Consider the following 14,475-nt stretch of genomic DNA (forward strand, 5'->3'; position numbering starts at 1 on the left):
TGAGTCCGAGGAAACCTCACACAGAGGAGGATCTGTGCCCCTCACACTTGCCCAGGCTGAGGTCTGGCTCGCCTCCTTGCAGAGCGGCAGAGGTCATGGGTCTGCGGGAGTAACTGCTGCACATCTGGCCCGGAGACCAGGCCTGAGCTCCCCAGCACATGGCTCTCATCCAATAAGCCCCTTGACCTGCTTGTAAAAATGTCCCTGCTTAGCTGGAATGAATTCGAGGAGGTTTGGCCACAGAACGGCAGAACTCTGTATCTCAGACCTCAGAGCCCAGGGTTCTTTCAGAAGGTCAGGGCTCTAGATACTGGAGTTTGGGGAGCAGAACCCCCTTCTCCCCCCACCCCCAGCATCCCAGCTGTGCTGCTCACCCGCAGAATGCGGTCTTCCACCCTGATCCACATGGGCATGGGGGCCGCTGAAGGGGTAGAAACGTCTGGTGGGAGTCCTGGAGATTCCTCTCTCCTCACAGGGTGCGGAAAGGCTGTGATTCTGGCCAGCATGGGGCTGGCCACATTGAAGATGTGGATAGAAGGTCTGCTCCGTCTGCAGGCGGCGGCCAGGCTCCAAGTGGCGAGAGCCAGGAGAGCAGTACAGAACAGCCCAGAAAAGATGGGACCCACCACTGGTCGCCCCATGAAGGGACACAGAGGACAGGTGGGTACAGCAGGGCCTCACAGTTACTGATCGGGGCTCCTTTGGTTCCAGTGACTGAGGCCGCGGGTTATGCTGTCATTCTAACTTCCAAGAGCTCCTTCTCGAAGAAAGAAATAAAATCAAGATCGGGCCAAAGGATGCCCCAGATTTACTGACTCTTGTAGGTTCTACTTATAAAAAAATCTCTGTTAGACTCAGCTTTTATCCTTTATCCATTTCTTGTCTATTACCTTGGCCAGCCATCTCTCCGTCCGTCCATCCACTGGCCACCTCCTCCCATCCCACCTCTCACACCTTCGGTGGCCATTGGATCATGTGCCTTCTGTGTCTGGCAGTGTTGTAGCTCCTGATCCAGGCTGGCATGTGCATCCTTCTGAGAGTGGAGCCACGTCCCTCTCTGAATCTGTGGGGTGCGCAGACAGGCTTCCTGTTCCCCCATTCCTGCTTCTCTCTGGTTCCCATCTCCCCCGTGTTCACCTGACATTTCAGAGGACAAGAGGGGATAAGGGATGCCAGCAGATGGGATGGAGGAGCTGCATTGGTCCACATCTGGGATGGATTTAAACTTTAGAATCACTTTTAAACTAACGGCCACCAATGAGTTAGGCTCATTCAGATGGATGAGGTTCTGGAACCCACTCTGCCGAGGGTGACTGAGTGAGGAAAGGTGACATGGAGGCCTCACAGAGGACATGCCAGGTGACTGGAGGCAGGAGAGGTGGATGCTCTGTCCTGGTTCCTACCAGCCTCAGTGCTTGGCTTTGCCCTTCGCAGCCTGTGAGTGATTCTACCTTTTGGCTTGAGTGCTTCCTCACCGTCCAGAAGCCTTCATGAAGCACCTCTTCATGCATGTCCTACGGGCCAGCTCTGCACCGAGTGAGCAAGCAAGGAACAATCCCTGCCTCCTAGAAATGCCCCACACCAGGTGGAGGGTGTAACTGAAACAAGGTTTATATAAACCACAGGCAAGACGATAGACAGGTGGTAGATAGATAGATAGATGATAGAATAATATATATACATAAGGAGATAGAGACACAGATGGTCGGTGGATGGCCAGGTAGTTGAGATGGAGAGATGCAAGCGAGGAAGGAAGGAAAGCAGATAGGCAGGGAGAGAGAGGGAGACGGGTAGCTAGGCAGAGAGGCTGATCACTCTCAGGCTGGGAGTTTCTTACTGCTTCGTGAGCACTTGTTTTTCCTGCATGAGGAATGGTAGGTTCAAAATCCCTGGAGTGCTTTTCCGGATGGGAAAATGCAAGGTAGCTTCCAAATGGAGAAATGGCTGCGTGCCTGGCACATCTGTCCAGGTGACTTGTCGCACCAGGGCAGCCTGGAGTCGGGGGGATCTGGCTGGAGGAGGCCGAGCTCTTAAAGAGCTGGAGGCGGGTGTGCTGGATGAGGCTGGGGCTCCGGGAGCCGCCTCCTCCTTTCGTGAGTAAAAAGGTGCCAACGCTGGTTGGCCTGGCAGACGCCAGTGTTCCTCCCTCCCCCGGAACCCGGACACCGTGGGGAGTGAATGTTCTTCCCGTTTACAGCCAGAGGCCTGCAGCTGGCAGCAAATGCAGACTTTTGTGGCAGATGTTGGAGCAGGATCTTCCAGAGCCCCAACCAGCTGTTAAGTTTTCATTATTGCTCCTTAAAACTGCTCCTACCAAGGTCCGCCTGGCCTTCCGCGCTCTACACGGTGCCGAGGCAGGCCTGGGCCCCCCTCCAGGGGCCTGGGCTCCGCCAGCCCCCGCCCGCAGGCCGAGGCTGCCCCGGGCTCTGAAGCAGCAGTCCTCCCGTTCAGGGGCTTGAAGGGCCGGCCGCCACGCCCCAGTGGCTTCGAAGCCACCTGCCTTGCTGCCGTCCCCTTCTGCTGTCTGCCCGCCCACCCAGGTCGCATCGGGGGCTCCCCTGCTGCGGTGACAAGCGTGATAATCAGTAACGGTCCCCCGGCCCTCGCCAGGTGCCCAGCGCGGTCCTGCGAGCTTTCCAAAGTGCAGGTTCACTGGTCCTCCCCGTGACCCAAGGCGGAGGCCTTTCCTGTCCTCCCCTTGCAGCTGAGGAGACGGGCATGAAGCTAGGTCACTGGCCAGAGTCACCCAGCTGGGATTCAGACCCAGGCAAGACGGGCCCGGAACCTGCCACCCTCACCCCATGTGCAGTCCCGTCATGATGGCCTCGGGACCCTGGCAAGGGCTCCTCTTACAACTGTCCCTCTGGCCCACACCCAGGGCTCCCCGAAGCAGCCAAGCCGGGCTTGTCCCCACTGCCCGCCGGGTCTCCCCTGGGCTCCACAGGCTGACGCACCTGCAGAAAGAGGTCAGCGCCCTCCCGGCAGAGGGATGGAGGGCGGGGGGCAGAGGGGAGCTGCACCGAGGCCTGCCACCCCCTCCCCACTTCGAACACCGGAGAACCTCCTTCCTGCTCCCCCGCTCTCGCTGGCCATCCCCACGGCCCTGACAACCGCCCAGGATCATAAATCTCTTTCCAGCGAGCAGCCACAGTGGTGCCGTTTTAACTTAAGACAGTTCGACTGCTTCTTGGGGTGGGTAGCGGCTTCCCACCTCCCAGGAAACCTGTATCGGTCCACGGGGGCGGCCGACACACAACTTGTCTCTCCCTCACTCAGGACGCAGACGCCTCCCCCTCCTGCCCCCTAGAAAAGTTAAATGTTACCTCCTTCTTACCACCACCGTGGTTAAACCACACAGGGACACTGGGCATCTTCGGCTGAGGTTCCTTGCCCCTGCTCACTCCCTGTGGGTGGGACAAGGACAGAACCTTCTCGTCTAACCTCCCTGTCCCTCAGCAGCTAGAGACACCCTCCAACTTATAAGCAGCATGTTGGAGCCCAGGACTCAGAGGACCCAAGCCCAGGAAGATGAGCGCTTCCTGAGGCTCCTACACTGTGGCCCCTTGGCACCTGGTAGGCAGCAAGTACCCGCAAGTGCACACGGTGTGAGGGGACAGCCACACCAGCTGGCCCTCCAGGGACTGTCCCCTTCCACCCACCTCCTCCTCGGCTGGTGTGGATGTGTGGATGGCATGGGCACTCGGGGTGGGGGGTGGGGTTCTAGCTTGGAGAGGGCTCCGGGCACAAGGTTTTCCATTCCATAAGGCTCAGGGGGTCCCAGGGACAGCAGGCCCTGAGAAGGAGCCCCTCGTGGGGAGGGGCAGCCCCCACACCCCGGCTGGCCGGCCCTGCCCGGAGCAGCCCTCACCTGCTGCTGAGATCTTTGGCACGAGATGCAGCCAGGGGTGGGAAGCCACCACCCGCCGTTCCCAGCGGGCCAGCTTTCCCGATTCCCGAAGGGCCGTCCCGTGGTACTGTGGCTCCGCTGGCTTCCTCGGCTTCCGCCCAGCTGAGTCACCTCCGTGCCCACACGAGAGGAGGCCTGTGGGCCTGGACGGGAAGCCAGGAGCCTGCCCCGCCAGCTCGGGGAAGTTACAGGCCGTTCGCCAGTCAAGGGGAGGCTACTCCTGCACCCAGATCTCTGGTCATGGCCTAGAACAGCAGGGGGACCCCTGTCCCAGCTCCCAGCACGGTAAGGGCCCAGGGGCAGCCTGCGGGGGCATCCCCACGGTATCAACCTCCCTGGCAAAGCATTTTCTAAGCTCCCCAGATGGTGCTGGCCAAGGTAAAGGAGTCCTGTCCCCACACTGAACTGTCCAGGGCTAACTTTATTCGTACTCGGGGACTTCGGAAGCTCTGGGTCTCCATGTGAGGTCGGTGTTGCACGTGAGTCCCCACCACACTGTGCGGCCTCAACTACGGCCCGACGGCCGGCAGTCCTCTCACCTTGCTGCAGAGTAGAGTCCCAGCCGGAAGGGGCCTGGTCCCCGTGGGGGAGACTGGTGACCTACTTACAGAAGGCAGGTAGGAATTCGTGGCTAATGTGCATCCCAGACTAGAGAGGAAGACTGTACCCTCCAGTGGGCCAGGGTGCACCACGGCCTCTCAGAGAACCAGCCACGGTGAGGGGAAGGTACCAACGTAATGAACCCAGAAGGGTCATTTATACAGGATTTCAGAATCTCGGATCTGAGGAGGTTTTCCCGGGAAACACACATAATTTGATAATGAAGCAATTGGTAAAGTTAAGTTAAATTACAAAATAACAATCCTGAGTGGCACAAATGCATTTGCATGGTTTGCCGACTTGCTCTGCTTGCAAAATTCATTTAGAAAAAAATCAGGAGCAACAATCACAGCAAATAGCTCCGAGAAGGCCTGAAGCAGGGCCATGGGGGGAGGACTTCTGTCTCGCGCCGAATGTAGCCCCTTCCCCTCTGACGCGTGCCCTGGTTTCTGGAATTAGCTGAGAAGTCCCCCACCAAGTGCGGGTGGTCCTCGATCCAGCATCAAAATCACCGACTTGCGGATGAATGGGGAGTATTTCTGGGCAGCAGTCAGCACAGCAGTATAAATCACAAACAGATGTTCGGCCTTGTCAACTCCAAATAAACTAACAAATGGGCGGTCTCTGCCGATTCGGACTCGTCAGGGTCCCTTTTCCGTTTTTTCCTCTGTTGGCGTAACTCCCTCAGCTTTTCAGCAGCCGTCGGCCAGAAGGGCCCCAGCTCCGGGGGAGGGGGCTGCCCACACTCATGCCAGCCCCGAGGGGGGCGCCCGGGTGACCCAGCAGGCGGGCGGGAGGCAGGAGAGGCCAGGTGGGGCACACCCGTGGTGAGGGGCACCCCGCTCCGCACTAAGGTCCACACGGGGCTGCAGGGGACCCCTGGGATCCCCATATTAACACGTTCCCTAAGGAGTCCTCTCTCATGTCACCTCTTGGGGCCTCCATAGACACACGTAAGTATTTTAGAATCACCAGATGCACAATTAATAATTTGGGTTGAGGTGGAACATGAGAAAATGCACGGGACCGTCCTCAGGGCGCCCACCCCTTCACCCCCTCTGCTTTTATTGAGTGAATGCCTAATTGTAGCAGCTTCGGGAGACATGTCGCTAAGGCAGCTGGTAGAACTGTGACGTCCGTCGCTGGTCGCTCCCTTCAAAGTTATAGTTTACAACTAGAGCCCAGTGATTACCGACGCTTAAGAGCTGGAGTGTTGCAGCAGCACACACGATCCTCCTCGTGCTCCTCTAAAGCCACAAGAGTAGGCTCCTCTCCCGGGGTGTGGGCAGGACCAAGTCCTTGGGGCAGCCCAAACCCTTCTGTCAAGAGCGGCTTGTCTTGCAAGCCTGGGCAAGGGCTGGGCCAGGAGGGGGCCTGTGGGGAGCAGCGGCCGCACAAGGGAGCTGGGCCGCATGTCAGGGCAGGCCTGGGCCTGGCCAGTTGCGTCCATGGGGGCCTGTGAGGGCTTCTTAAGATCTTGATTTTAAGGGAAAACTTTTGCGGAAAGCAAAGACTCAACCAGCATATGGCCCCCCCCTACACATACACCTTTTTAAGGCAATTAAAATGATAAAAGCCTGCTGATCAGAGGAGCACAGGAACCAAGGTCCTGTGGCAGCAACCAGGTTCTGCTGCTGGTACATTCTGGGTCGCCTAGGTCTGGGGCTCCCAGGGAAGCAGGACTTGCATCAACTGCCCTGGCCACCCCTCCCTGTGACAGCATGTCCCACTTGCCTTGGGATGCCCTGGGGTCAAGCCCTTCAGTCCTTGGGGCCCCACTGGGGCCATCTCGGCCTTGACAACGGTGGATCAACCTGGGCTCCTAGGGCCCAGGCTGCCCGCCCCGCCGCACGGCCCGACGTTGGTAGGCACCTCTGCCATGGCAACCTGTTGTGCTTTCTTCTAAAGGCAGGAGGAAAGGCAGGAGTCAGTCTGTCCAGGCACATGGGGCATTAAGTCAAAGGCCAGCCGTGCTGAGCTCGTCCGGCCCGAACCTGGAAAGCCACCAGGCCTTCCTGCAGACGTCCACGTCGGTCCATGAGTTGGCCCAGCGGCTCTCGGGCAGCCGGCTCTCCCTCCACACCTCGGCCGCGTCCCTGCACTCGCAGCCCCCACCCGTCACCACCACAGGCCACCTGAGCGTCCGCGAACGGGCCGAGGCGCTGATCAGGTCCAGCCTGGGCTCGTCCACTAGCTCCACCCTGAGCTTCCTCTTCGGCAAGAGGAGCTTCTCGAGTGCTCTGGTCATTTCTGGACTGTCTGCCGCGGAGGGGGGCAACACCAGCGACACCCAGTCATCCAGCAGCGTCAACATCGTCATGGGCCCCTCGGCCAGGGCCACCAGCCAGGCCACACGGGTAAGCGGCTGGGTCGGCGGGCCGGGCAGGTGGGTGTCTGTCGGTGGACTCCCACGGCCCTGTCCACAGGGTTCCCAGGGTGACAGGCGGCAGGAAGTGCTAGACAGCGGGTGTTCTGGCCATGCTCAGAGGCAGATAAGATACACAGGACAAGTCCTGGAACTAGTAACGCCGGGGTGGGTGGTGCCGCAGAACACTGTCCCCTCAGCCCTGGGCTGGGGATGTGAGCAGGAATGTTCTCCACGCATCCACAGAGCAGGAGCAGGTCCTACTTCATCCCTTTTCCCATCACTCTGGCCTGGGGGGGAGGACAGGACACATGTCAGCAGGGGAGTTAGACCCTCACCGGGTCCTAGTGCCAGATTCGCTGCCCAGGTGCCCTCCTGCTCTTATGTATTTAAACATTAGAAAAAGAGAGGTTGAAGGACTTGCCCCACATAAACTGTTACTCCTCCAGAGCTCCAAGCCAGCTGATGTGAGAGGAGCACTTGAGCTTTGTCAGAGAAAAAGTGAGTAGGTAAATAGAGCCCCTGCCTGGCTCCGGCTCGGGGTTCGCTATCTGGAGGTGAACAAGGGGGGCCGCACCCACGGGGCAGCTCCCCAGGCCACACTAGTGGCCCCATGCAAGCAGCCCGCTGACTTCGGGAGCTTCAACTAGGTTTAGTTAGGTACATGGAAACACACCTCGCTCCGTGTTTTCACTTCCTCTGAAAAATGCACAAAACACACTTTTCTCCTACCGTCCCCCAATCTACTAAGATACCGTCTGTGGGTGTGCTTCTGGGATGCTGGCAAATTCTCTTTGCCTCAGGACAATAAGGTCCTCGGCAGTCTGTGCGCCCAGGATAAAAGGGCTTCTGTGTTCCTGTTTGGGCACAAACCTGCCGGACTTCGTGCTTCTGCCAGGAGCCAGTGCACTGGGCGGGGGCGGGGGGGGACACGACACTGGCCGGAACCCAGGACACCCAGGCACACAGTGACCTCTTAGCCGAGGGCCCCGGTGCCCGGCATGTCCATATCCCCTGGGGAGGGGCCCCCGTGTCCAGAGCCCCCAGCCCAGCCAGCACGGTGGACCCGTGGCTTCCTTCCTTCGGGCCGAGGCCCCTGGACCCCCACACCTGCCCCCCGGGCCGGTTAGCTCAGGCCCCGCAGCGGCCCCACGGGTTCACTGAGCCTCCCCGCTTCTCCTTTCTCTCTGGAAGCACTTCTCGGAGCCGTGTGAACCCACTGAGGCCACCGAGCTGGGGCAGCTTCGCGACGGCCTGGCCGAGGCCGCGGCAGAGAACGGGGGGCTGCTGTGCAGGAGGGCCAGCCAGGAGGACATGGGTCTGGACGACACGGCCTCGCAGCAGAGCGCGTCCGATGAGCTGTAGGGGCCGGGGCAGGGGCCGGCCAGGAGCCCCGGCTGGGGAGACTCGAGAGCTGCTGTGGAAACCAGTGCCTGCACCTCAGCTTCTCGAAGCAACTCTCCCGTGACGATACGACACCTGACAGCACACCCCCTTCCCCCGACACCGCTCCAAGCTGCCCCCGGAGCTCCCCGGCGTGGCTCGCACAACTTCCAGAATTTGCAAATTCTAACAAAAGCCATGTAATATCTTAAAAACAACTAGAGTAAGTAGAGCGCCTGAGTAACTCTTTCCTGCCCTGAAGAAAACTGCATGTTAACCAATTGGCATCTTACACATCACTGTCACCCACGTCCCAGAAACGGACAGCAGCACGTGTCCTACCATCCACTGGTCAAACACAGTAGGGTCAGTCCACGCCTAAGGGCAGCCTCAGCTCTTTGTAGCATTTATGCAGGTGTGAAGTATAAACCAGTGGCAGCTTTACTCCAAGAAACGTGGTAGTGCATGCAGTCACGTCTAAAGTATCCTGTGGACACCCAGCGATGCTGGCGACCCAAGTACAGAAATCTAGTCCCCTGGGAGCCTGGAAGGCCATCGGACTCACTGACGCTCAACCGCCGTCAGGCGGGTTCCACGAGCCCGGTGGTCTTGTCCACGCGCAGAATGTCCCCTTGTTTTCCGAGCCAGGCAGTCCTTACCGTGCCACACAACACTCGCACACCCCTTTGTTTTTGGGATTAAAATGTTTACAGTCACTGCCGTGTGTGATGGAGTTCTGCTGTATCCTTGATTAAGAGAACGGCATTTACACAAGTTCTGGGACTTTCCCCACATGAAGGCTGTCACCGGGTAAAGCAGAAACCTGGCTTCTTGTGGATGTACGGGAGGGTGAAGGGGCCCGGAAACACAGTCTGGGGGGAACACCGTCACCGACGCGGGGAACTATCCCTTCTGGAAAGACGACAGTTAGAAATAGTCGTTTCCGAACTAGTCTGGCAAGGTTCTTCACGGTGCCTAGGATTCAGGCGGGGAGGGCACGGCACAGAACTTCTTTCCCCTTGGAAGTAGATGGGAATGCTTTTATTTTTCTTTCAAACTAAGAATTGCCAATTAATAATAGGTGGGCTCTGTAGTCAGACACTGTACATTATTCTAAAATCAGCAATCCCTGGAGATGCAAAGTTGGTTATTATTAATTTAAATGCAGGTCTAACGAGCAGCTGATAGCAGCGCCCTGCAGTTCTCAGGCCGGCCGAACCACGCCTGGCCGGCAGCCCGTGCAATCTCCTTGGGCAACTTCACAGCCCAGCCCAAGCGCTGACTGGCCAGCTGTGAGCTGTGAGCTGTGAGCTGTGAGCGTGGCCTCCCCACAAAGGGCATCTCTTTGAATCAAATCAGACAGATGACGACCAGCTGGCAGCACCCAGCCTGATGTGGGCTGACCACCCCCTTGGGCATCTGGAAGCAAGACATCCAGAAAGCCACTGTGTCCACAGAAAGTGGATCTTCTGACAGAGCTGGAAACCTGATAGGGAGAGAAACGGTAACACGAATGAGAAGCGCAAATGCTCCGGGCCCATGTCCTCCGCTAGAGACTCGGGAGCTGCTTCTCCACCCGCTGACCCGACCGCTCGTCCTGGTTCTCAGTGCAGAGCGAGCAGACGAGGATGGCTGTGGCTGTCAACAGTTAGGCCAAAGTTCTCTGATCTGGATGCAGGTCTGCATTGTCAGAGAGAGTAAAATCATCTTGGGCGTGCATGCTGGGAGTGCCTACACACACACGTGCAGGGATGTGTGTGCCCACAGAAGGGAAGATGGGATTGGATACGCTCCCGTGCCCTGCATGCCTGGCAGCAACGCAGTCACAGTTTTTCTCTACATTGTGGCACACAACCTTTATATTTACAATAAATGACCTTGATTGATTGATTTCGGAGACAGGGTGCATCCGTGCAGGGAGTGGGGAGGAGCAGAGAGAGGGGGAGAGAGAATCCCAAGCAGACTATGTGCTGAGCACAGGGCCTCAGAACCTGATGCTGGGCTCAATCCCACAACCATGAGCTCACGACCCAGGCTGAAACCAAGAGTTGGATGCTTAACTGACTGAGCCACCCAGGTGCCCCAATAGACACAAACTTGTTCATCTGACCTTCAGCCAGTCAGCTGTCTATCAGAGTATTTCTAGCAAAAGACTGGATTAGCCTCCATTTAAGAAAATATTCCTAAGGTGACATCTCATGCTGGAGTTATTTAAACGTGCTGCCAGCATACAACCACAGGGTTATTTTTTGCATTTGGACACTGAACAAAATTGTTTCTCCTCTAAAAATGATCTAAAAACTGTAGTGGTTGGTTTTATATAAATCATGTGGCTAATCTGGCATTATTGATTCTAAATTTTGCACTGTGTCTTGAAACCATCTGTCTGGCAAGTAGTTTCTAAAATCATTTGAGGCTCCAGCTTCTCCTTGCCCCAAATGTGTGCAACGCGAAGACCCCTGTTTACTCAGCCCTTTAGGCCTCCTCCACCGCTGGGGGTTTTGTCTAAGTCATTACACTCCAGGGACATGGCACCTGCCATCAGCATGCACGTGTATGCACACAAGCACATGCACACGTGTGTGATCTTTCCAGACACAACCTTCATGAACTCCAAGACAGGAAGAGAAAGAGGAAGGTCCATTCCACTTTTTCTGGGCCACCATGGCCCCCCACCCTGCGCTTGAGGACTTGAGGGCTGGGAATGGAGTAAGCCGCTCAACAGCAACTGTACTGGCAGCCATGTACATCAGCCACAACAGCCAGATGACAGTCGATGAATTTGAAAACTTGTCCATCCCTGTACATGTACATTCAGAGGCAAAAAGAAATTGTTTTTTTTTTTTAAATGTGTGTGTTAAGTGGCTGGTGGTACAATCTACTCCGGGAGGAAGAGGAAGGATTTGGTGAACTCATTCTCCAAATCAGTTCTGCTCTGTCCCATCCAGCCATGTTATTCCAGCTTAAATTCGTCATCCAGCCATACGTACATCCATTTCGTGCTTTTCAAAGTGAATTCTTCCAAGTCTGGCCTCAGACCCAGGGGTCTGTTAGGTGTCTGGGTTTGCTTGCAGAGTAGCCATTTCAAGCTCAGGAGTAAATGAGAACTCCTGATGCCAGCCTGTCCTTGCCACCGCACCCCTCCCGGCCCGAAGGGAGCAGCGCAGATGGGGGGGCGCACTTGGCTCCTCCTCTGGTCCTGGCCTGCTCAGTAGGCAGGCCTCAAACAGTGCTCTCCCTCAAATGGTGCCCTGCCTCTGAGTCTCTCCCTCCTTTAAGCCTCAGCAGAATGCCCTTTCTACAGGCTGCGCATGTGGGGCCCTGAGTCAGAGTCACTTGTGAATTCATCCTATCCCATATGACAGAGTAGGGGGCTTACCCAGCAAACACTTATTTCTCATGGTTCTGGAGGCACCAGCAGATTCCAGGCCTGCTTCCGGGTTCACAGACAGCCAGCTTCTGGCCGTGACGTCACAAGGCAGAGGGGAGAGAGCTCTCCGGGGTCTCTTCCATTCATGAGGGGTCCACCCTCAAGACCGAATCACCTCCCAAAGGCCTCTTCACACCATCACACGGGGGGTTAGAGTTTAACACATGAATTTATGGGGGATACAAACATTCAGACCGTAACATTATCCTTTTTAGGTTTCATTTCTTAAAATACAGGAATTGCACTGAGTATCTTCACACATGCCCCTGATCATCCTGTTTGACAAAGTAATACAGTAATTACTTAAGGACTGTGCGGTAGCTAACACGCCATGCTCTTCCATCTGATAGCTGCTAGTTTATTGCAGCTAAATGTCAACTCTGATATCTGGGGGTGCATGATGCCCTGAAAAGGAGGAGAACACCAACAGGAATACAGTGGGACAGAGGAGGAGCATGGGCTCTGGAGCACAGGGACTTGGTTCAAACTCTCTGCCAGTAAAGGCATGTTTCTTTATCACTGAAGAGAGAGTATGCAGCAGCTCCCAGCCCCTACGTGCTGGGGGCCACCCCGAGTCTGTTTGGCACAGCAGACATCTCCAAGGGGCTGTAACCCTGGAGGGCCAGTGAAGGCTCCGTCTGATGGGCTCCATCAGCTAGGGCAGACCAGCTGCACCAGGTCTGGGGCTGGGTCTGTCTCTGTGGCACATGGGTGACACTTACTCAGCCTGTCCTGTTTCCTGAGTTCACCTGAGGCCAAGTGGGGCTCTTCAGCACCATGGAGTTGAATAAGTAGGTTTGATGCAGGGGCCGGGCTCCCAGACCACACCTGTATGCAGTGCTCCTTCAGTCCCAGGGGACCCGTCAGATATCATGAGCTCAGTCTCCCTGAACCACCCAATTGGGCCCAGACAGTGAGAGAGACGCCTTCTTCTGCATATTGGACCAGGCAGCCTTCCTATTAGTTCACCGTCTAGTAGGCCTTTCAGATGGCATCTCCCTAAAGCTTAGCAAATCCACACCAAGCTTCAGGAGGCTCCCTTGGGGAAAAGCACTGAGGAAAGCATGCTCACCAAAAAGCCCGTAATAGGCTACCAACCATCGTCTTGGCTCAGGGACGCAGGTGCTTCCTGCACAATGCAGTGTGCCCAGTGCCCAGGGCACCTTGCTCCACACGCCTAGACTGGGCCGTGATTACAGACAGGGGCACAGCCTGGCATGAATGCTAAAGGCTAGCTGCTAAAATATCCTGGAAATTCATAGATCTTTACCAAAAATGACCTGAAAGCACTGTACTGATTATCACTACAGTACCATCAACCACTCAGAGGGCAGTGCTTACCCTTCATGGATTCTGGGGTTTCTGCAATTTTGTCAGCACTTGCCCTGCTGGGGGCAGAGGGTGATCTTTGTCCCATTACTGACAGCCCCCGCCCCTAGCCCCAGGCCCACTCTGGGGATCACACAGATGGCCGTTGATGGCGTCCTCCCATGCTGCGGCACTGCCCTCCTTTGACACTCATTTCCCACTTTTTCTCGGACTCAGGACACAGAACGGTTTAAGGCCATGTCTAAGTTGATTTGGCGAAAGTGGGGGGCTCTGACCTGAACCCCCAGGCCTAAGCCTGCGGAGTACCGCACACTGTCAACATCTCTCACGACTCTACGCCCCTCCCACACAGGGCTCACATGTTTGCAACCACATTTAGTTGTATTTTATTAAGCAATAAGCAATCAAATAAACAATGAGACGGGTGGGGAGGACCTCACATGGCTTTTCTCTGAAGTAACCAGTTTTAAGCTAAAGCTGCACCTGGAGAGGGCTTTAATTTTCATTATGTGCAGAACTGATTAGATAGCGAACACTCCCCTCCCCCTTCCCCAGAACACCCTTATAAACTTCAGTGGGGGCAAGTTCCATCTAATACTCTGAAAACCATTTCTCATTTCATGATCTACCAAAATCATACGCACAACTGCAAGAGGAAATAAACAGAAACCTCTCCACATAAATAAAGCGCGGTGGACTGTTCATCTTGTCGCGCCAATCCAGCATTTGGGCTAATTTGATCTTTTAAACATTTTATGGAAAACAGCTGTCAGGCTTTCTCTGGAAAAGCCCATAAGGTTTCATAAGCCTGAAGGCATGAATCCTTGACAGGCAGGGCACTGATGAGGCTTGGTGTGAACCAGCGCATCCTGAAGTGCACGAAACAGGAACACAAACCATCTTCACTTGCTGCTGCTTTGCACACACGTCACAATATCTGGCAAAAGGTGGTTTCTGTTTTCCTTGGTGACCTGTGGGAAGAAGCAAGAGAGCAGGCTTCACAGTTCTTTCCTTCTCTTCAAACCTCAATAGGCAATATTCTCCAGGAAGAGCCTGGAAGGCCTGGAGGGGGCGAGGCAGGTTTCATGACTGAGGGAGGGAGCCCCGCTCCAGAGCACTCTGAAGACAGGACAGGTCTGGTGGAGTCCCACCCCAGCTTCTGCGAAGGGACAGCTCAAGCAGTGGAGGAAGTTTGCGGACTAGTTTTCACAATAGGCTGTGAACTGAGATGGGACATCGCCCCCGCCCCCGTGTGACCTGAACAGAAGTGACTGCCTGGAACAGCCTACGAGGGCCTGACCGGCAGCAGCCACGCAAGGCCACAAGTCCCACCCCTGAATTCAGGGGAGTCCCAAAGGCCAGTCATCTCCTCATCTCTGCACAAACTTAGAAAAACGGAGTGTGGCGAGGAGCCCCTGCCATGGGTCAACGCCACATCTGAAGGATGGAGCAGCTGAGCCC

The 14,475-nt window shown here is 56.1% G+C and overlaps 2 protein-coding genes across 9 annotated transcripts in view; one reads left to right on the plus strand and one right to left on the minus strand.

The window, feature by feature from the left end:
• PCNX2 (pecanex 2) overlaps positions 1–8,971 on the plus strand; it is a 288,030-nt gene extending 279,059 nt beyond the window's left edge. For both annotated transcript variants that reach the window (XM_025448568.3, XM_025448569.3), the window contains 3 exons: positions 476–660; positions 6,416–6,864; positions 8,067–8,971. In XM_025448568.3, the coding sequence (XP_025304353.3) occupies positions 476–660; positions 6,416–6,864; positions 8,067–8,237 (805 nt within the window). In that variant the 3' untranslated portion in view covers positions 8,238–8,971. The remainder of the gene's footprint in view (positions 1–475; positions 661–6,415; positions 6,865–8,066) is intronic.
• Positions 8,972–13,376: 4,405 nt separating this feature from the next.
• The window catches only part of NTPCR (nucleoside-triphosphatase, cancer-related), a 28,783-nt gene continuing 27,684 nt past the window's right edge, over positions 13,377–14,475 (minus strand). For all 7 annotated transcript variants that reach the window (XM_025448571.3, XM_025448573.3, XM_025448575.3 and 4 more), the window contains one exon: positions 13,377–13,985. In XM_025448571.3, coding sequence (XP_025304356.1) covers positions 13,768–13,985 — 218 coding nt within the window. In that variant the 3' untranslated portion in view covers positions 13,377–13,767. The remainder of the gene's footprint in view (positions 13,986–14,475) is intronic.

The sequence above is a fragment of the Canis lupus genome, chromosome 4 (assembly GCF_003254725.2).
Source record: "Canis lupus dingo isolate Sandy chromosome 4, ASM325472v2, whole genome shotgun sequence".
Classification (NCBI taxonomy): Eukaryota; Metazoa; Chordata; class Mammalia; order Carnivora; family Canidae; genus Canis; species Canis lupus.